This window comes from Pristis pectinata, chromosome 7 (genome assembly GCF_009764475.1).
Source record: "Pristis pectinata isolate sPriPec2 chromosome 7, sPriPec2.1.pri, whole genome shotgun sequence".
Taxonomy (NCBI): Eukaryota; Metazoa; Chordata; class Chondrichthyes; order Rhinopristiformes; family Pristidae; genus Pristis; species Pristis pectinata.
In genome coordinates, this window is record NC_067411.1 from 96,805,431 (window position 1) to 96,829,212 (window position 23,782).

The window sequence follows — 23,782 nt, forward strand, 5'->3', positions numbered from 1 at the left end:
CAGTTTATTTCTCTCTTCATGTAATTTTGTGCTCATCATTTTCATAAAAACAATCCTCCCCACCTTCAAAGTACTGCAATACAGGCTGGGTGGAAATGCATACATAGAGAGGATTAGGGAAAGGAAACCAATTAGCAAAGGCCAAAACATCATTATAGATGTATCCAGGTTCCCATCTCAACTCACTGATCATATTGGCCGCAGTATATATTCTGCCCTACTGACCTTGCAGGAAGAACTGGGTACATTTTGTTTGGCAGGTCTCCACCATCAACCCATTCTCTTTCTGACACAGGACAATGACTGAAGCATACAGAGGTTCCACATTAATCAAAGCCCTGTGCAAGCTGTGAGAAAAGTCAATCTAGCAGATGTTCAACTAAATATCCATTGTGCATTTTTGAAACTGTGATCATTGTATCTATATCCATACTCAAATTAGCCATTACTTTGGAAGTTCTGGTCCACATATTGTATCGTGCCATTCCTGATATGATTTTGCTGCATTTGTTACAAATTTTTGAGGTTTTCTTTTCAAACTTTTTGGTCAATTATTAACCATCATCTGAGACACTTTCAAAACCGTTGGTACCACGAAGTTTCATTCCTGAACAAATCATGGCTTCCCACAACGCCACATTCAGAGCTGCCAAGTTGCCACTCATTTCTGTGCCCTACTTGATTTCACAGTAGAAACATAGAAAACCTACAGCACAATACAGGCCCTTCGGCCCACAAAGCTGTGCTGAACATGTCCCTACCTTAGAAACTACTAGGCTTACCCATAGCCCTCTATTTTCCTAAGCTCCATGTACCTATCCAAAAGTGTCCTAAAGGACCCTATCGTATCCGCCTCCACCACCGTTGCCGGCAGCCCATTCCACACACTCACCACTCTCTGAGTAAAAACCTTACCCCTGACATCTCCTCTGTACCTACTCTCCGGCACCTTAAACCTGTGTTCTCTTATGGCAACCATTTCAGCCCTGGGAAATAGCCTCTGACTATCCCATTGGTAGACTCTTTCCATTAATTGAAGAATTCCCCATTGCACTGATTTCCTTTGCAATCTATTCCTTCCTTATATCAAGGATTCTAATCACCCATCCCCACTAACTGCATACCTCTTGATTTCCTCAATATCTGTAAATCAATGTCTTGAATACACTCAGTGACTGAGCCTCCACAGTCCTCATGGGTAGAGGGTTCTAAAGATTCACCACCCATTGTGTGAAGAGATTTTTTCCCAATGCAGTGTTGAATGGCCAACCTCTTGTTTTGAGTCAGCTACCCATGCTTCTGGACACACAAACCAGGGAAAACATCAACTCTACATATCCATCCTGTCAACCCCCTTTCATTCTTCTCTCGAGACAGTACGGGCCCAGTCTGTTATATTTCTCCTTACGAGGCAAATTCACTATTCCAGGAATCAATGTGATGAACCTTTACTCTCTCTGTTGGAAGCACTGGCAGGATAAATGCAAATTTTCCAACAGTCACCTACAACCAACCCCGCCATTCCTCAACTACAACTAATTTTAACATTCTACATTTTGTGGGTGCTGTTGGAACCTGTTTTCCTCCTACCTCCGTTGCACCTTCTAAGCTTTAAATATCTCATCTTACTTGCTCTTCATTCACTTTGTAGCCTCACAAAATTGATGGTAGACATAAAACAAATGGGCTCCTACATTTCATAAGCAGAGTTAAAAAGTACCAATGTATCGGTAATACTAAATCTACCTATTATTAGCTGAGGTAATATTAAAACGCAAGAAGTTCCACAGAAAATTCCCAACATTTTATCCTTTGTAAATGCTGACAAGGTTGTGACTTCAGTGCATGACTATCTAAATGCAGAAGTTCTGAACTTGCTGACAGATTCCTGCCAGCCAATCTGTCACTATGACCTGCTACTGAACTCTGCGCAGAGTCCAGTTGTAGAGCGCAAACTTGTTGGAATTCTCCCGTATTTAAACTGGGGAATCTGAGTGTGGATCCTGTGCCAGATTCGGCCTGGCACTGGAACTGTCAATCCATTCATTTTATACAGTTACAGAGTCACACAGCAAGGAAACACACCCGTTGGTCCACCACTCTGCATCAACCATCAAGCGCTCATCTGCACGAATCCTATTTTCATTCTCCCTACGTGTCCTTCAACTTCCCCCAGATTCTACCACTCGATTTATAGTGGCCAATTAACCTAACAACCCATACATCTTTGGGATGCAGGAAGAAACCCCGAGGAAGCACCCAGAGGAAACCCCATGGTCACAGGGAGCACGTGCAAACACGACAAAGGCAGCACCTGAGTTCAATATTTATCCCGAGTTGCTGGAGCTGTGAGGTAGAAGCTCTACCAGCTGCCTCACTGCACCTCCTCTTACTGAAGATCTTGTGTCTCGGAGGACTTTTACACCACTTGTATTGCTTATGGTTCTAAATGAAGGCTCTAACTACTTTACCCCAGCTCCACAGACTTCCTTATCTACTTCAGCCTTTTCTCCGAGCTACAAAGTTCAAGAGTTTGACCCAAGATATTAATCTCAGAATCATAGACAGAATCACATCATGTTTACAACACTGGAGGCCACTTGGCTCATCATCTCTGTGCCAGTTGAAAAGGTACTCCCTAACCTAATCCCACCTTCCGTCTCTAGGTCCATAACCCTGCAAGTCACAGCTTTTCAAGTCCTTTTTCAATAATGATGAGGGTTTCTGTCTCTACCCGTTCAAGCAGAACCTTACCACCCTAAGGGTGAACAAATCTTTATCTTCCCTCTGATTCTTCTACTAGTTACTTTAAATCTATGCCTTTGGTTTTTGATGCCTCAGTGAAGGGGAACAATTTCTTCCCATTTACTTTATCTCAGCCTCTCATAATTTTATATTTTTCATTTAAGTCTCCTTTCAATTCCCTCTGTTCCAAGAAAAACAACCACAGCCTATACAATCTTTCCTCGTGGGTAAAATTTTCACTCATACATCTCCTCTGTACCCTCTCCAATGAAATCACATCCCTCCTGTAATGTGTGCATACAGCACTCAAGCTGTAGTGGTGAGTACAATTTTAGCACAGCCTCACTACCCCTTTATTCTGTCCCCCAGCAAATAACAGAAAGCATTCTGTGTGCCTTTTTAGGCAACTTATTAACTTGTCCTGCTATCTTTAAGTACCTGTCGACATACATTCAAAGGTCTCTTTGTTCAGCCACACTATTCAATATCTTTTCCCTTGCCTTGTTACAAGTCCACCAAATGCATTATTACCTTGTACTTCTCTGGATTAAATGTCACTTGCCATTTCTCTGCCCAGTGTCAGGCCATCTATATCTTCCTGTAGCCTAATACTTTCTTCCTCATGGATAATTAAATGAATAATGTTTGTATCAAAAAAAATTTTCTTTATCATGGCCCCTATACTGAGGTCTAAATCATTTACACATATTACAAAAAGCAAGGGACTGAGTGTAGGATCTGCCTTTAACTCACAAAATACCCATCAATCGTTAACCTTTGCAACCCAACCCAACCCCCTTGCCAGTTAGATTCTAATTGCCCCTCTCCCTTGGATCCCATGCACTTTTAGTTTTTTGACCAGCCTGAAATGCAGGCCTTGTAAAAAGCCTTGCCAAAATCCAAACAGACTTCATCAAAAGCAATGCCTTTGTCAAGTCTCTTTGTTACCTCCTCAAATCATTCATCAAGTGAGCCAAACACAACTCTTCCCAACAAATTGATGCTGATTGTTGGTCAACAGTCTGTGCTTTTCTAAACAAAGCTTAATGCTGTCCCACAGAATGGATTCCAATAATTTGCACCCCCCCCCTCCACCAAAGTTAACTCCACTGGTCTATAATTACTTGGTTTATCACTTCCTCAACACTGTCAGTTAGTTAGTAGTCCTCTAATCGTTTCTAATCATGTAGCCAGAGATGACTGAAAGGTCATCAGAGCCTCCACAATCAGGGTATTGAGTATAGAAGTCAAGAAGTTACGATGCATCTCTATAGAACTCTGGTTAGGCCACCTTTAGAGTATTGCGTGCAATTCTGGTCACCTCACTATAGGAAGGATGTCGAGGCTTTAGAAAGGGTGTAGTGGAGGTTTACTAGGATGTTGCCTGGATTAGAGGGCATGTGATATCAGGAGAGGCTGGACAAACTTGGGCTCTTTTCTCTGGAGCGGTGGAGGCTGAGGGATGATCTGTTGGAAGTGTATAAAATTATGAGGGGCATAGATAGGGTGGACAAGCAATATCTTTTTCCCATTATTGAGCGATCCAATACCAGAGGGAATGCATTTAAGGTGAGGGGGGATAGGTTCAGAACAGACGTGAGGGATATGTTTTTTTACTGAGAAAGTGGTGGATGCCTGGAATGCATTGCCTGATAGGGTGGTGGAGGCAAATTCATTGGGGGCTTTTAAGAGGGTCTTGGATGGGCACATGAATGAAAGAAAAATAGAGGGACATAGGCATTCTGTAGGTAGGAGGCAATAAGCTATATCGGCACAACATTGTGGGCCAAAGGGCCTGTTCTGTGCTGTACTGTTCTATGTTCTAATTTCCTTCCTGGCTTCTTTTAATAGCTAGGGACATATTTCATTTAGTCTGGCAATGTATCCATTTTTAAAGATGATAAACCCCTTAGTACTTCCTCTTTTGTTTTATTTATCGGGTTAGGAAGTTGTGGGCATGTTATGTTGGCGCCGGAAGCGTGGCGACACTTGCGGGCTGTCCCCAGAACACTCCACGCAAAAGATGCATTTCACTGTGTGTTTCGATGTACATTGTGACTGATAAAGAAATCTCATCTCATCTCTGTAATATTTCACACTTGTTCATCTTAACTACAACATCAGCTCCATCACCCTCTTTTGTGAAGACTGTTACAAAATATGCATTAAGGACCTTATCCACATTCCTTGCTTTCACACATAGATTACCTTTCCATTCCCAAAAGAACCTACTCTTTCCCTAATTATCCTCTTGCTATAGCTTTGGGTGTTTTATTTTACTTACCAATATTTTTTTTGCATAATCTGCATTTGCTTTCCTAAATTTTGTTTAATTTCATCGCTACACTTTGTACACTCCTGTGTCCTTGCTGCTGTATTAAGCTCTCAGAGCCTAAAAGTAATTTCCTTTTTTGACTTATCCCACCCTCCATGCATCTTGTCATCCAACAGGTTCTACATTTGGCAGTCACATCCATTTCCTCTGTGGGAACACATTTACACTGAACTCCTTGAATATCTTTCTTAAATGCCTCCTATTATCCTGAGACTGAATTACCTTCAAAGAGATATTTCTGGTCCAATTTTGACAAATTACTTCCTACTCTAGGAAAATTGGCCTTGCCCCACTTTAATTTCATCTTTTTCAATAACTATCCTAAATCTAATTGAATGATGATCACTGCTCTCCCACTGGTACCAGAATCATTCTCCAAGACTAACTCCAAAATTGTACTCCTTTTTGTTGAGCCTGAAACATGCTGGCTAAAAATGTTCTCAATGCAATTTAGGGACTTGTTGCCATCTAAACCTTTTGTGTTGACCCTCGCCAAGTTAACATTAGGGCAATTGAAATCTCCTGTTATTATTGCCCTGGTGCTTTACACCTTTGCTTCCAAAGTTGCCCTTCTATCTCCCTCAGACCATTTGGAGGGCTATAGTGCACTTTCAAGAGTGTGTTTGCACCTTTTTTGATCTTTGATTTAATACACATGGGCTTATTTGATGATCCCTCTGATATATCATTCCCTCTCACCGCTATGATGGTTTGTCAGCCAATATCAGCAAACTTCTCCTTTAGCTTAGACCCCTGTATACATCATCCGGAAAGCCATAACAAGTAACATTAGGCTTCCAGTCCTGCTCCTCTTTAAATCACGTTTCCATATTACCAAGAATATCATTTTCCTTTTCATATTTGTTTACCAGTAACCTCAACTCATTGAGCACTAATTTATACTGTTAAGCACAGCCGAATTCTTTTTCGTGTATATATTCTAATCTTTATTTACTCTGCCTTTCAAAACTCTTTCACAAATAAGATAAGACATTTTTATTAGTCACATGTACATTGAAACACACAGTGAAATGCATCTTTTTGAACGTTAACTGTTTCTTTGAAATCTTGGTTAACAGATTAATCACCAAAAGTATCAAAGAAAAAGGAGCAAAAAGAGCTATACGATGTTAGGTGAGAGATCAGCATGATCTCACTGAAAGGCGAAGGACGGAACCAATATTAAAGCTATATTTTATGTATTTATGTTCCAAGTTTACCTCAGGCTTCACTTTCCCTGTTTTTAATTCTGATAATATTCTGCAGAATCAATGTTTAGCCTTAATTTTTCAATTTAAAACAAAATCCAGGAAAACACACAAAAATAAATTAATGTGAGCAACTAATTAATTTAACAAAGAGATTAAAACCACAAATTCCAATTAAAGAAAAACAGAGCCAAGGTAAGAATAAACAAAGCAACTAAGAATTTCTGAAAATGTTTCAATGGCAACGTGTATACAAAAAGAAAATAATGCAAAGTCCATTGTACCGATAACCCAACTTATTATTTCTTAAAGTAGAAGGATGTAGATCAACAAGGCAGCCCAATGAACTCCAGTGACTCGATCTACAGAAGCATTTATATTTTAAAAAATTACGGTAAAGCAGTCACACCCCAAGTTCTCAACCACAAAGCCTTGTGGCATAGGAAGTCCTCCACCAGCAAAATAAATTAAACATTAATGAAATAACAAAGAATAAAAATGAGAGAAAAAGTAAAGGTATAGTATGATTGTAAAATGACATATTCTTTATAAAAAATAAAGAAGCAATCCATTCAAACCTGTTTCTGTTATTGTTAACAGTGCATACATTCTCAATCAATGTAGCCACTCAGAGATTTTAACTATCACAACAGAATTATATTTAACCTTTTGCAACAGATTTTCTATGTGTAACTACACATTATTTCTAAAAGTGCAACTCACTTGTTCCATATGCTGTTCCAGCCTGTGTCTCCCACTCCACAGTGACTCTATTCCCTAAGCCATTACTTCGAGAAATATTAAAATACAAAGTTCTATGGCCTTCCTCCAGGCTCAGAGAGCGAGTCCTAAATAAAGCAACAAAAAGAAATAAAACCTTCCTGATTTCACAATGTAAAATAATTGTAGTGCAAATCAATATTGCATAAAGATCTACTCCCATGGACCAGAACTGATGCATCGTGCAAATGTTAGCTGTTGGAGAAATCACAATTGGCCTCAGTACCCTGAATCATGGAGGGACAGGAAATACATCAACCACAGTTTCTGCTTTGAATTACCATCAAATTAATTCTAGACAGCATGCGTATGTGCACCTAAGAGCAAGGTGGTGTCGTCAGGCAAGAGCAAAGCCAAGTTCCATTGTAATGCCTTGAGTCAATAATCTCATCAGATAATTTTTTACATATATTATTTAGGCTTCTGTCTGTAGAGCAGTAATTTAGTGACATATTAACACTAGAACTCATAGAACAAACCTCAGTTTGTTTTTAAGTCCATTACCTGGTATGGCATTGTATTTTTGAACCAAGCTGTTTGATCAAAGAGGTTGTTAATACCATCACCAATTTGGTTAAAATCATTCAAACGTTTTGAGCTTTTAAACTAGATTTCCTTAGATCAAATAAACTTCCAATAACACTTTACATACACAGTGTTTTTCAAAAAAATAGGGCAGGCAACCAGAACATCAGTCTGGTGAATTTTACTGAGTTTTTGTCCAATTTCCTGCGAGAAGTAAATAAGAACAGAAGTTAACGATTCATTAAATTTGTGCCTTATTTCCTCCTATTGTTTGTCGTTACATACAGCTGAAATGTCTGTACATTGTCCTATAGAAAACGACTGATGAGATTATTGATTTCACAGATAAACAGGGTTATTCTTAGAGACCCACTGTCCTTCAGATTGCGTAGGTAAAGCCAATTATAGTCCCCACCACATAAAATATCCATGCTTAACATGAACAATCGCTTATGTTGGTATTGGTTTATTATTGTCACAGTGGTCTTGCATACCGTTCATACAGATCAATTCATTACACAGCGCATTGAGGTAGTATGGGGTAAAAACAATTACAGAATTTAGAGTAAAGTGTCACAGCTACAGGGAAGTGCTTTGCAGGTAGACAATAAGGTGCAAGGTCATAACAAGGTAGATTGTGAAGTCAAGAGTCCATCTCATCATATAAGGGAACTGTTCAATGGTCTTATCACCGTGGGATTGAAGCTGTAGGTTGCCCATACACTGATAACCATTACCCATTAACATTAGCATTGCAATTTATTTCAGGCAGAAAAAGTTGTGTTAACTCTACATTATATCTCTTTCTTCTTAGTGTTTTTGAAATTCAAATAGTAAACATCAGAAGATGAATTACTCTACATTTTTGCCAACATACAGTCGTTTTCCCATTAGCTATAATTCACCTTATTTATATAAGACTATTGAATAGACCTCACATACGATAAGATAGACTCTTGACCTCAATCTACCTCTTCATCTTGCACCTTATTGTCTGCCTGCACTGCACTTTCTCTGCAACTGTAACACTATATTCCTCATTCTGTTATTGCTTTTCCCTTGTACTACCTCGATGTACTGATGTGATGAAATGATCTGTATTGATGGCATGCAAAACAAAGTTTTTCACTGTACCTCTATACATGTGACAATAATAAACCAATTTATTAATTTAGCTGGCATTCAAATGATTCCACTGAATGTCATACAAATTTGCAAAATGCACAATATTACTAATCCTTAATAAACTGCTTTGCTTCCATCCATGACAAGTACAAATAAGCATGAATAAATAAAATATGTACACTTAAAAAATGTAAAAGTTGTGACAAAACAGCCTTGAAAATAATACATCAGAATTCTGTTGTCTGCTTATGTTGCAAAACCAAGTTTAATGGTTAAGGAACATAATCCAGATACTGGCAAAGATGAAGGGAGAAAATGGGGAGGGGTGGAAGCTGGTCAGTTCTTGGTAATCTCAAGCAAAATGTCATGGAATGCAGGTATGCACTGCCAAATGTGCCTGGGTGTTACTGTGTGTGGTCAGAAATAAGAGTGGCTGAAGAGACCTGATAATGTTGTGCGACAGGATATCATGCACAAAGGCAGCCAGGAGAGTGGAGACCTGTCCCATGCTCCACTTGGGACATGGGCCCACCCCAGCGCCCCTGTCAGGATGAGTGGCTGTCTTTCCCAGAACTCCACACAGAGTGGCATCCCATCCATATGTTTAGAGCAGGCCTGTTCACATGAATATGATTGGGGTGCAGTATTGGAAGGCACAAGTCCTGAAAGTGCCAGGTAGTATGTATAGACAGCTATGGAGCCACAAGACTTCTGTCATATTTTTCTAAAATATCGATAGACTGCAAAAAATTATGTTTGTAAGCAAAATTGTGTTTAAAAAAATTAAAAACATCACTATAGAATCCAGGAAATTTTCACTTGGAATAATTACCCCAAAATTTCTGAGAAGTTAAGATAATGACAGTTTTAAAACAAATGCCATTACCATGAACTGGTAAATTCTACAAGACGTTTGTTTGCTGGAAGAAAAATTTGCTGATTACAAATTGAGGCCAAATTTTGAATTTACGATCTTTTGGATTGTAAATTTAGTTTACTGTTATGAATTGCTGAAGGATCCCAAAACATATCCTTCATTTCCAATGTAAATTGTTCTATGTTGTAAGATTTATCTCACCTGTTTTCTACTGGGAAGATGCTAAAAAGTCCCAGTGGCGCCTGGTTCTGAAGGATTGTTATCAGGACCTGTATTTTGTCACCCAGCCTAGCCCCTCCTGTAGGGCCAAACAAAGTAACCAAGAATTCTTCATCCATCTCTGACTCTTCATCCAATACAGCAGAAATACGCAGAATCTGAGGAAACAAAAATGCAAACAACATACTTATAATCAAACATGATGTACCTCAAGTTACAACACTATATTCTGGATTCTGTTTTCTTTTTACTACCTCAATGTACTTATGTATGGCATGATCTGCCTAGATAGCATACAAAGCTTTTCACTGTACAGGTGACAATAATAAACCAATAGAATAGACACAGTTGCTAATAAACAATGGCACTGGAGTGTGACAATGGCGCTAGTGTGGTGACTCATTGCAAGCTGCTCTCTGCAGATCTACTCATTACTTCTATTAGAATAGTTCTACTCTTTTAAATCTAAACCTAAGATGGCCTTGCACCTTATTGTCTGCCTGCACTGCACTTTGTCTGTAGCTGTAACACTTTATTCTGCATTCTGTTATTGTTTTCCCTTGTACTATCTCAATGCACTGAAATGATCTGTATGGACGGCATGCATAACAAAGATTTTCCGCTGTACCTCAGTACACGTGACAATAATAAACCTATTTACCAAACTGGTCAGGGTACGATGCCGTATGCAAGTACTTACGTAGGCCACTAGATGGGGCATTGAACTGAGCTAAACCAAGCAGCCAACTATTGAACTAAGAGCAAAAGCACACTGCATCTAACCCAAAACTATATAGTATATCCTAACATTAACCCTGAGCATAAAAAGACATCTGCAAAGGGATTTTTCTCATCTGTGTCTCAGTCATTTCATAACGTAACCATGCTATCCTTACTCCTTGCTCGTTTTAATAGCTGTTTCTGTCATTTTGTCCACAGATGATGATCCAGCTTCACACCAAGGAAGGTGTTGCACCGAGCACCTCCTCCAAAGCTTTCCTGATGTTTTAGGGGCAGGACTGGCAATGGTTGTCAATACTACCATGAAGGTGGGAACACAGTAAAAGATTAGGTATGGTTTTAACCAAGGTCTGGTGAAACAGTTGGTCAGGAACAGGGATCCAGCCAGCATAAGTGGGAAGGGGTGTCGCAATGCTCACCCTTTTCATTAGAAAAAGGTATGAAAATATTTTACAAATAATCACCTTGCTTTACAAGCAGCAAAGATTCTGAGGTGAGGTGGAAGAGGGTGGTGTGAAGCATTATATAGCTTGGATGGAAAAGTGCACATCAGTCTGGTCTGGATGTCAGACAGACATAATAGAACTAGCAGAACAGGAGGTAATAATCAAGGGGATTAACAGGAAGTGAATGCACATCCAATACTTTTCATATAAAATATGAGTACTTTTTGCCCCTGGATCACTTTTTTTTTGGAATCACATACAAACATACAACTTAGGAGCAGGAGTTGGCCACTCAGTTATCAGACCAGTTCTGCCATTTAATAAGATCATGTGCTGATGTGATTTTAACCTTCACTCTGCATTTCTATCTACCCACAGTAATCTTTCACCTTTTCTTATCAATTATCTGTCTACTTTTGCCATAAAAATATTCAAAGATTGTTTACACCACCCTTTGAGGATCCACAGAGAGAAAAGATCCATTTTCAAACTGTTAAAATTGACCCTCCTTCAACTGTTTGTTTGCACTTGATTGTTTCCTGTTCTTTTCTGTTACTAATCAAAATCTAAAATATGATTGCTCCACTTGACCCATCCTAGCCCCGAACCAGCAACACCTCCTTCCATACTGTACTGGAAATACACTGTTTGCAAAATATTGGTTAGATCAGAGCTTCAATTTCAGTTTGATTTTTTTAAAAATCTGTTTAACATCACTGCTGCATAGCAATGTGAACATTTATATTGTGTGTATAACAACATTACCCACAAATTGTCTTTTCTAAGTTACCCTCTAATCCTTCCATGAATTATCTCAAAGTTACACGACTATTATTTTGGCCAAGAATACTTTAAATATTTTCAAGAGTAATTTACCTTCTTTTTTATACCATCTTCCAATACAATAAGACCTTGTGTCGGTGTTAAGTCCAGTAAAGGATCCGATCCATTCACACTTGTGACAACATACTGAACAGAGACTATTCCGAATGTCCCTTGTGGTGGGTCTCGTATAATATGCAGTGCAGCAACACTCTCTGATACACCAAGGGCAGTTGGCTCCTTAAGGAAAAAGTGCTCTGTGTTGTTAAACGACAGAATCCCATGTCCATCATCATTGGCAGCGATGGTCACTGTGGCTGTAATAACAATAGCATTCTGTAAGCAGAAACGCCAATGGGTAAAAAATCTTCCTCAAAATATTTTGGCATAATCTTCAAGTGATCTCAGGATATGCAGATGTTTCACCAAACCATATCTAACAAATTAATTTTCCTGTGTATTTCCAACTTCCATTAATTAGACATGATGAAAAAGAATGCTCAATTTCTACATAGAAACTGTCAATTAATTGAATCAGAAAAAAAAATTGACACCGAATGTCATTCAGTCCATTCTGTCTGTGCTTGTTGAAAAAGAGCTCCTGATCTAATTCTGCCTTTCAGCTCTTGATCGAAACCCTGCAGGTCACATCCCTTGTCCATATTCAAGTATTGTTTAAATATGATAAGGATTTCTGCTTTGCAACTTTTCATGCAGCTTCTCGTTACTACCATCGGGGAGAAGGACCCACACTCAACGATTCAGGAACAGCTTCTTCCCCTCTGCCATCAGATTTCTGAATGGTCCATGAACCCATGAACACTACCCTTTGTTTTGCACTATTTATTTACTTCTGTAATTTATGATAATTTTATGTCTTGCACTGTACTGCTGCTGCAAAACAACAAATTTCACGTCATATGTCAGTGATAATAAACCTGATTCTGATTCTCTAATCCTTCCATCAATTACATTTTCTACAGTTTTGGCATAACCCTCATACTGTTATATTCTATGCCTTGGCTAATAATGGAAAACATCTACTCTGCATTTTAACCACTTCATTGATCTGCCTTGCCATCTTTAAGGATTTGTGATCATATACTCCTTTTATTCCTCAATATCTTCCCATTGACTGTACATTCCATTGCCTTGTTGCAGCCTTCCCGGATTGAATTCCATTTGCTATTTTTTTCTGCCCAAATGACCAGATTACCTACATCTTCCTGCCCTATAAGGCTTTCCTCCTCATGGTTTTTGTATCATTTTCAGACTCGATCATGCACCCTACATTTAGGTTTAAGTCATAAATACTTACTACTAGAAGCAAGGGATTGAGTACTGAGCCCTGTGGACCCCCTCAGGTAACAAACTTCCCGTCACAAAAACACCAACCAGCTATTAGTTCCTTCTTTCCTGCCACAATGGCAGTACTGAATCCAATCTGCCTTGGATACCATGGACTTTTACTTTATTTACCAGGTTACCACGTTTGACCTTGTCAAAAGCCTTGCTGAAATCCATTCAGAGCATCAAATGCACTGAACTCCATCAAGGTCTCCTTGCTCTCTTCTCAAAAAACTTCATTGTTAGTCAGATACATTCTTCCCGTAACAAACTGATGCAGACTATCAGAGATATTCATGGAGTTATACAACATGGAAACAGGCTCTTTGCCCCAACTCGTCCACGGTGATCAAGATGCCCATCTACACTCATCCCATTTGCGTTTGGCCCATTTCCCTCTAAACCTTTCCAAATGTCTTTTAGATTTAGTACTGGTACCTGCCTCTACCACCTCCTCTGGCAGTTTGTTCCATACGCACACCACCCTCTGTGAAAAATGTTCCACTTTACATCTTCCCCTTTCACCTTCAACCTATGCCTGCTAGTTTTAGACTTCCCTACCCTGGGGAGAAAGACTGACCGTCACCGATCAGACTTCCTAAATGAAGGGTTATACTATCCATTAAAATATATTCTAAATAATTTCTTCATCACTGATGTTAAGTTAACTGGCCTTCAGTTATTAGATTCCTGTCTATTTTGACAACAGTGCAAACATCTTAATACTTTCTCTACTTTAACCCTATCTAATACTTCATATTCTTTTGTCTTAACTACTTTGGTATCATCCTCACAAAATTGTGAAGACAGTTGTAAAATATTCATTAAGGAGATTATCCACATCCCGCATCTCCATAACTAGCTTACCTTTCAATCCTAATGGACCCCATTCTTTCCTGAGTTATCTTCTTGTCCTTCATGTGCTTACAACATTGGACTTTCTTTGATCTTGCTTTCCAATAGTTTTTCACATCCTCGCTTTGCTATTCCTGATTTCCCTTTCAATTTCACTCATACAGTTCCTATACTCAGACATCGGTACGGCACGGTAGCGTTAGCGGATAGCGCGACACTATTACAGCACCAGCGATCGGGGTTCAATTCCCGTCACTGTCTGTAAGGAGTTTGTACGTTCTCCCCGTGTCTGCGTGGGTTTCCTCCGGGTGCTCCAGTTTTCTCCCACATTCCAAAGACGTACGGGTAGGTTAACATGGGTTTAAAATGGGTGGCGCGGGCTCATTGGGCTGGAAGGGCCTGTTACAGTGCTGTGTAAATGAAATAAAGTAAAGACACTCCTAGTGTCTCAGTGTTTGACATGATTTTTTGGGCTCTTCTACCCTTTTAACATGTTAAGTTGAATATTTTTTCTCTGCTATCATTGTACAACTATTCTGCTCCTTCTTCCATCACCTGGAATCTGAAACAGTGTCAGTCAACTGTTAAAAACAGAATAAAGCCATCATGCATCGATTTCTCTAAATTCTGGTAACCACTCCCCTCTGTTCCCTGCCCTCCCCTTTGTTTTCCCCTATCCCTCTGCCCCCTTACCCCTTCTCTTTCCCCTCCCCTGCCCTCATGACCTGCCTCTCACCCACACCTTCCTCCCTCTGGTTCCCACCTCCTTCCCTTTATTCCATGGTCTACTGTCCTCTCCCATCAGATTCCATCTTCTTCAGCCCTTTGCATCTTCCACTATCACCTCCCAGTCTCTCACATTGTTCCCACTTCCCCCCTCACCTGGATCCACCTAAAACCCTCCAGCTCGTGCTCCCCCCACCTTTTTATTCTGGCTTCTGCCCTCTTTCTTCCAAGTCCTGATGAAGGGTCTCGGCCCAAAACGTCGACTGTTCATTTCCCTCCATAGGTGCTGCCCGACCCGCTGAGTTCCTCCAGCAATTTTTTTTTTGTGAGTATAAAGTCAGGAATTGCAAACTAACTGACATAACCGGTATTCCTAAAAGGAGCAAGGGGGGAACAAATTAGGGCTGCAATGATCTTTACTGCAACAAAATGGGTGCAGAATGAACCCCAAATCACTTTTAAACCCCTATTCTGTTTTTTTTTTCTCTCGCATGTTTAATCACTTTTACTATCTTCCTAATTTTAAATCCAGTCATCTTCTCCAGAAAGTTTCCCTTGGGTATCTTTCCATTCTTTCACATACACTACCTTTATTACTTCTGCCCCCATCTACCTGCTCACATTGCTTTCTTATTTGCAGGTCAGGTAAACCATTCCATTTATTCTTCCAACCGCAAAACAAATTATAATCCTGACACACACACTTAAAGGGTAAAACATTTGTTCTTGGCCGGTCCTACAAAAAACAAACCACAGTCCCGAGTTACTTTCTAAACAAATATTCATTATGTTACCTGTGGTTCTTTCCCCTAATTCTAATCCGAAAGAGGGATTAGTGAGAATCATCTGGAATTTCTCATCCCCTTCTGGAATATCGTCGTCATAGATTGAAACCTCCACATTTTTATATCTTTCTCCTTCACCAAAATATATGATCTGTAACATCAAGGAAAATAATGTACCACAAAGATTGGATATCACGGACATTTTCAGATAATAATGATGTCAATGTGTGGCTGACATATATTACCCATCGTTCATTACCCATCACTTATTAACTTTAAGAAGGGGAGGCGTGGTAGTGTAGCGGTTAGCGTAACGCTTTAAACAGCGCCGGCGATCGGGGTTCGATTCCCACCACTGCCTGTAAGCAGTTTGTTCGTTCTCCCCGTGACTGCTTGGGTTTCCTCCCACATTCCAAAGACGTACGGGTTAGTAGGTTAACATGGGTGTAATTGGGTGGCGCAGGCTTGTTGGGCCAAAAAGGGCCGTATAAATAATGTATAAATAAAGCTTAAAAGACTGTAGTGACCCACCTCCTTGAACTGCTACAGCCTTCCTTGTGAAATTACTCTCCCAATGTTGTTGGGTAGGGAGTTCCAGGATTTAGCAATAGAAACGGTGAAGGAACAGTGAAGAATTTCAAGAGACTGGATGGTGTGTGACTTGGAGAGGAATCTACAGGTGGTTACATTTTCATGCCTTTGCCTTCTCGATGGTTTAAATGTGTTGTCAGAATAGAGTTGACAAGTAAATGCAATGCATTTTTTTGTGGCACGAACTGTGGCCGGTGAGTGCCTATGGTTGAGGTGTGAATGCAAATAACCTAAGATAACTCTTTTGGATCATTATGATGTGAATTTGCTGTAACAGAGACCAATCCATTAGATGAAAGATTTTGTAAATATAGACTGATGTAAATTAATATTGGCCCAATGCTAGAACACCATTATGGGTGGAGAAAAACAAGTTTAGTTAGTATTCAAATCTAACTGGCTGAAAGTTTACATTTGAACTGCCCAAACATAGCAATAAAATTGATACTTAAAGCAGCATACAACAAGGTAAAAATGCAAGGATACAAGTTATTGGGATATAAATAAACTAAATTTCGATTTAAACCTGTATTCAGCCATTTCAAATGCAGAAATTACAATCCAGGATTTTACCACTGAACTTAATATGAAAACCAGCCTGAAGCTTCAATAAATTTTACACACAAACAGAAACCATTGTGAATGCAAGAAGTTTCAAGCAATGCTTCTCTCTCACTTTCTCCCCTCTTCCTACACTCACACCCCTAACCCCAGTGCTTCTGGCCGCAGCAAATACTACAGGTGCAGGACAGAACAAATACCCTAAAATCCTGCGAAATTAATTATTCATTTCCAACATTTTGGAAATTTATTTTAAAATTACAACTCACCATTGGTTGCACATTGAAGTCCAATCCAAGTTGTGCTTTCAAATTCTGGGGATAGCAAAACAGTGATACATTCCCATATGTGCCCCTATCTCGATAAATCACCAAGGTGAGATTTTCTGTGGTTTCATTCACCTCCAAACTTGAAGAGAAAGCAAAGTAAAAACTTATAAGATAAGATATCTTTATTAGTCACATGTACATCGAAACACACAGTGAAATGCAACTTTTGCGTAGTGTTCTGGGGGCAGCCCGCAAGTGTCGCCACATTTCCAGCGCCAACATAGCATGCCCACAACTTCCTAACCTGTTCATCTTTGGAATGTGGGAGGAAACCGGAGCACCCGGAGGAAACCCACGCAGACAAGGGGAGAACGTACAAACACCTTACAGACAGTAGCCAAATTGAACCCGGGTTGCTGGCGCTGTAATAGCATTACGCTAACTGCTGCACTACCGTGCCCGTCCTTATCTGCAAGGTAACAAGTGTTCCAATAAGGCAGTTCAAGAAACTGAGTGCTTGAATGACAATTGAATTTAAGTAATTTAACCGCACCAATGCAGCTAAAATGTTTCAAATTAAGTTTTGTCTTGGCTTTTGGAATTAAATAGACAACAGCTGAGTGGCTTTAAATTGTAAAATCCAATCACAGGAACAGACAGTGATGCGTAGCAAGCAATTTCTTTCACTTTTACTAAATAATTTAGTTCCTATGCAACTATTGATTTAATTAAATCTTCAGAATTTAACCAATATTATTCCACACATGACACTGCTCATCTTTATGAATTGGTATGATTAAAAATTATGGAGGTTGGAATCTGAGAGGTGATATGGTGTGTGGAATGGAGTTGGGCTAGAGTCCTTTTCTCAATTCAAGTATTTTAACACTCATGTTCTATCTGTGATTGTTAGTTTATTGGATATAGGGTAACTTCAAGAAACCCTCTCAGTGTCAAATATAAGGAAGACTTTTCATGTTGAGACTTTTCATTATCCAATATACTACACAATTAGAAACTTCAAATGAAACAATTATGTTCAATTATGAAATTAACTTAAAAGTTACAAATTAAACAAATATATAGTAAGGAATGCAACAACATTCCAAAGTAAAAATAACTTTATTGTAGAAGATACAAAAGCCTGAAAGTACATTCCACCAGGCTCAAGGACAGCTTCTATCCCGCTGTTAGAAGACTATTGAACAGCCTCTAGTATGACAAGATGGACTCTTGACCTTCCAATCTATCTCATTGTGACCTTGCACCTTATTGTCAGCCTGCAGTGCAATTTCTCTGTAATTGTAACACTTTATTCTGCATTTTGTTATCGTTTCCCCTTGTACTAACTTCCTCAGTGCACTATTGTATTGAAATGATGCATGACATGCAAAACAAAGCTTTTCACTGTACCTTGATACATGTGACAAGAAAAAAAACTTAACAACTTTACTTAAGAGAATGCACACTTACTTAATGCTTTGCCATTGAATAATTCCCTTCACACCATCATTTGCATTAATAATTATCTGAGAGACCTGACCTGCTGCATCTGAAAATTAAAACCGAAAGCAAGTAACTGAATGAATTTAAAAAAAACGTGTGAAAAATGTACATGAAGAAAGAAGGCTGGAGACAGCTGGTAAGGAAAATGGGAGATGAATTTGGACACAGAGTAAGACCTTAAGTACATCTGAAAGGACAAACAGCAGCAAGTTTGAGTTTTGTGGTGGACTGGTGAAGATCAGGAAATAGCAAGGAGGTAAACTAGGGTAGAGCAGATATAAGAGGGCATTTTACTATCAAAGAATCAAATAACCTAAATTAACAGAGGAGAAAGCCTCCAGGGAGCACAGGTTGACAGAATGAATCCAATTCCAAGACAAACAGGAGGTGGTAACATTAGGAACAAATCTAGAACACAACAGCCGCATAAAACCACGGTCAAAATATGATGCCAGGTTACTGTAGAAGGCCTCAGAGAAAGCGAGAGCATCGACACATATTAAAAATCTCAATGGACTGAGGATTCACAATTATGATATTAAAAACAAAAAACAATGTACGTATATAAACACAAAATACGCACCCAATCGAGGGGGGAAAATACTTGAATCAGATTGGATGAGCTTCACAAACGTTAAATTCACAAGAAAGAGCTCCTGCAATTCAGGAATTTCGTCCTGCAAAAATATACATTTCTTTACAACAAAAGCAAATACACATCTCCCCTAAAGTCTGATGTATCTCAAAATATATACTATCTTCTAAATCATAAAAACAGAACAAAAATTTTTAGTAACATGAACCCTGTGATCTGATGATATTTAATAACTGGGAAATTATAGGTTTGCTAACTTGACTTAAAATGAGGTGCTACAAAAAGATGCTTGTGAAAGAAACACAAGTCAATACAGGTGACCCCTACATAATGAGGGTTGGGTTCCTAGGAAACGGACCATATCGAGATTTTCTGTAACACAGAACCACATCATCTGCACATCTGCACATCATCTGCACATGCGTCAAGAAACACGAGTTGAGAAAAAAATTGTATTTATTTACTTCATTTTTTCCACCTAAATTCTGTGAAAGTGAATTTTATTCCATATCTCAAATTTTTGGGTAGTGATTTGTGAATTCTGCAAGAGCGAATTTCCATTACCCAAACAGCTGCAACATGGGGATCGCCTGTATTTTGCTTGGGCGATGCTTCAAAAAGTGGCAGACAGGGGGATTCCATTCATTGCCAGACCAAAAATTCAACTGAGAGATCAAGCTACTGTGCTCTCATTTACATCCAACAACTAAGGTACAGATGCAGTTTTTGTCCTCTTCTGAGGCAGTTCCTCTGGGTCAAGAATGACTTACTTCCATTTCAGTTTTGTGGGTTCTGAGGTGGCTAATGGGAAGCACACACTCTGCCACACATAGGGTGGGAGAAGACTGATGAGGCAAGCAGATGGTTTTTATGTGGTGTTGTGCTCCCTCCACTGCTTGCACAGGGCTTTCTATGTTCTCTCAATACATGGCCTTGAGATTCTCAATATCATTTCCTTCTCCACTTTGAGCAGTCATGGACCAGAGCCAAGAATGGGAGTGAATTCACTGGGGACAGAGAAGCACGAATCCGGCTGGAAGAAATACTTTGAAGACCTCTGCAACCATGACTCTGTCCTTAATGTGATGCCCTTGATTCCATCCCACAGCAATCTATTCAGACCAGCATTGTCACCCCTCCTAACCAACAAGAGTGAATGAGAGTATCAGTGGATATGACAATTTCACACTTGTAGTCCTAGAGACAAAAAAATAACTTTTTTCATGCAACCCCGTTAAAGGAGTGAACTTATGAAACATTTTGCTGGATTATGCAGATTCAACGAAAGCATTCAAAAGGATTCAAGGCTGCAAATGGCCAAGCAATGCACAGAAGGAAGGCCATGTATTGGTATGCACGTCTCCTAGATATTGTAGCCTCCTGGAACTGAATTAATTCCTTCAGAAAGATCTCAAAATAAATCTCGTCTTCAAACATGGGCTCAAATTTTATTTTGGATCGTTTGGAATCAGCACAGTATTTTTGAAGTTATCTGTGTGAAAAAGTTTTTAGGGAATATTTCCCAGCATTTTGTCCCTGATATTTTTCTAAGATTTATTTTCTCTGCAGAGGATGCAAATTCAGTAGGTGCAAGGTGCATATTGAAACAGTGGGACTGGTTTAGTGGACAAACTTATTTTTCCCTTTTATCCGCACTTTTATTTCCTCTGAGAATCTAACCAAAGGATTAAAAAAAACTAAAATCTCAAAGCTACAGTGAATGACATTTCACATCAATATTTTGTACATTATCACATTAAAACCTCAAAAAAGTTAGTTTTAAGAGACATTGTTGATATTGGTGGGAGTTCAATGCAGATTTGGGTATGATACAGGTTGCTTAAATCTGGCTTTGTTCCTGAGGTAACTGGTTGATCTGTTTAAAACAATGATTTAAAATCCTCATCCCCATCTTCTTGTCTCATTAAGGTCTCAATTCTCCATATCACAGCTGTGTAACCTTCTAACATAATTGTGTTCACCTAATTTTTATGACGATTTTATTCACACCCAATATAATTTTAGTACACAAGTCACTATATTTATCTTTTGGGATGATAAAAAGAGGTTAGCAGCAGATCAGTTAAGTTGCTGAAATAGCAGCCAGAGTTTCAGACCATTAATCAAGAGACAGGAATAGGAATCCCACCATTAGAGTAGGGGAATTTAATTTCAAGTCACTGAATAAGCCTCAGTACAATAACCAGGAATCTACCAGATTTTCATAAAAGAAACATCCAAGTCCTTTGACTATGAAATCTGCCATTCTTACCCAGTCTGATACTCGTATGACTAGAGACCCACCAATGTGGTTGAAACTTAACTAGCTTTTTAATTCAGGCACAATTCTAGCAGACAATCAATGCCAACATTGCCAATAACGTCCACCTCCCATCAATGAATAATTAAAAGTAAAAAGCACACCGATGCTGCAGAAGGCACAGTTAAACTAGTCACATAGTTTGCAAATTACGAAACAAACTCTCCAGAAAGAGTTTTGATTCACCTCTAAAATTGTGACATTTATAGTTGTGGTGGCTTCACCCTCCTCCATAATAACGAAACCAGACATGAGCAGAAAATCGAGACCAGACTCAGCCAGGGACTGTTCAGTTTGGTTCAGAGGCAGCAACGACCCTTGAACTGTCTCAAATGTGATGTTAATGGCACCTGCAGAACAAAAGAAAACATGCCATCAAGGAGGAATCATAGAAGATGTAATTGCAATCTCTATCTTTAAGGAACATACAACCACAATAATGCAAGGACTGACACTAGGGAAATTGATGGAACTTGCTTGATGCCTTTAGATGTCAGAAAGCAATTCTTCATCCCTTTTTGTTTTAAATTGACACAAGGCCTTAAAAATTCATCCCTGACTAGTACTACGAGTTCTCTCTGCTCCTCAATACTCTCCAGGGTCTTGTCATTTGTTACACCTGGACTAAAAAAATTTATACAATGGATGTAAATGAAATGATTCAGGTGTCAGAGTACAACGAACAACAGCAGTTTATCATACCTCTAGTACCCTGACTGGGGATGAATTTCCACACAATGGACTCTTATTGTTTCTTTTGCCCCATAAAATTGTCCTGGGTCAGAAGGGAAAGGTTGGGAAGGGTATGGTCATAGTGTGTGAAAGTTAAATCAGGGCAAAATGGGCAGGCTCAGATGAGCCAGCTGAGCAGCTGTAGGATTGTACAGCACAGAAACAGACTCTATGGCCCACCACGTCCATGTTGACAATCAAATATGTATCTGTACTAATCTCATTTACCTGAACTTTGATCTGTAGTCTTCTAAACCTTGATGTTTCATGTGTTCATTCTGATACTACTTAAATGTTGTGAAAATCTCTGCGTCTGTCCCCTCCTCAATGTGTTCCAGATTCCAACCACCACCACCCTACCCTGAGTGAAAAATTCTTCCTCAGATTCCCTCTACACCCCCTTACACCACATCTTAAACCTATGTCCTCTAGTTTCAGACAGCACCGTTATGAGAATAAGCTTTCTATTGCCTGCCCTATCTATACCCCTCATAATTTTGTATATATCATCAGATTCCCCCCTCAGCCTCCTCTACTCCAAGGGAAACAACACCCAGCCTAACGAGTCTCTCCTCATAGCTGAAACGCTCCTTCCCATGCAACATTCAGGTAAATTGCCTCTGCATCCTCTCTGGTGCAATCACATCCTGCCTCTGGTATGGCAACTGGAATTGCACACAGTACCTTAGCCGAGGCCTAAACAATGATTTATGAAGTTACAGCATAACCTCCCTGCTCTTAAATTTTATGCTCCAGCTAATGAAGACAAGTATCTCAAATGTTCTCTTCATCACCTATCTGTGCTTTCAACTTTAGGGATCCATGAATCTGTACTTCAAAGTCTCTCTGTTCCTCGATACTCCCTAAGACCTTACCATTCATTACTATTACTAGTATTCCCAAAGTTCAATACCTGGCACTCATCAGGAATAAATTCCATCTGCCATTGCTCTGGCCATCTTACCAACTGATCAATATCTTCCTTTAGCCTTGGACTATCCTATTAACATCAACACCACTATTTTTCATGTCATCCGCAAACATACCCCCATGTTCACGTCCAAATCATTAGTGTAGTGTACATATTGAAATGTAAGGGTTCCAGCATCGACGCCTGTGGCACACCAGTGGTCACAGCCTTCCAATCATAAAAACAACCCTCCATCATTACCCTTTGGCTCCTACTATCAAGCCAATTTTGGATCCAATATGTCAAGTTGCTTTGGATCCCATAAGCTCCAACCTTTTGGACCAGCTTCCTATGTGGAAACTTGTCAAAGTCTTCATTAAAGTCTTTGACAAGTTCATCTAGACTACATCGACCACACTATCCTCATCAATATATTATTGTAGCTGTTCAAAGAATTCAAGCAAATTGGTGAAGATAGGATCTTCCTCTAACAAAGCCATGCCTCCCATCTTTGATTAATCCCTACCTTTCCAAGTGCAGGTTAATACTGTTCCTCAGATTTTTCATATTCTTTCTCACGTTTGTAAGCCTACCGTTATTTCAATGGAAACAAAAATTGGAATAGAATGGACTTGTTGGGCCGAAGGGCCTGTATCTGTGCTGTATTGCTGTATCACTCTAATGGATGGCAGTTTGATGTTAGCTATTTTTAAATATCATTCAAAATCAAAATTACCATCATAGTTTCTAAATCCCCTCAGC

General features: G+C 39.3%; 1 protein-coding gene across 1 annotated transcript in view; it reads right to left on the reverse strand.

Moving 5' to 3' along the window:
• Positions 1–23,782, reverse strand: part of adgrv1 (adhesion G protein-coupled receptor V1) — a 249,447-nt gene that overhangs the window by 104,571 nt on the left and 121,094 nt on the right. Inside the window, exons 38-44 of the mRNA XM_052020663.1 lie at positions 21,565–21,728; positions 19,047–19,140; positions 18,431–18,509; positions 16,958–17,096; positions 11,878–12,159; positions 9,797–9,972; positions 226–347 (exon numbers count right to left, since the gene is read on the reverse strand). Coding sequence (XP_051876623.1) covers positions 226–347; positions 9,797–9,972; positions 11,878–12,159; positions 16,958–17,096; positions 18,431–18,509; positions 19,047–19,140; positions 21,565–21,728 — 1,056 coding nt within the window. The remainder of the gene's footprint in view (positions 1–225; positions 348–9,796; positions 9,973–11,877; positions 12,160–16,957; positions 17,097–18,430; positions 18,510–19,046; positions 19,141–21,564; positions 21,729–23,782) is intronic.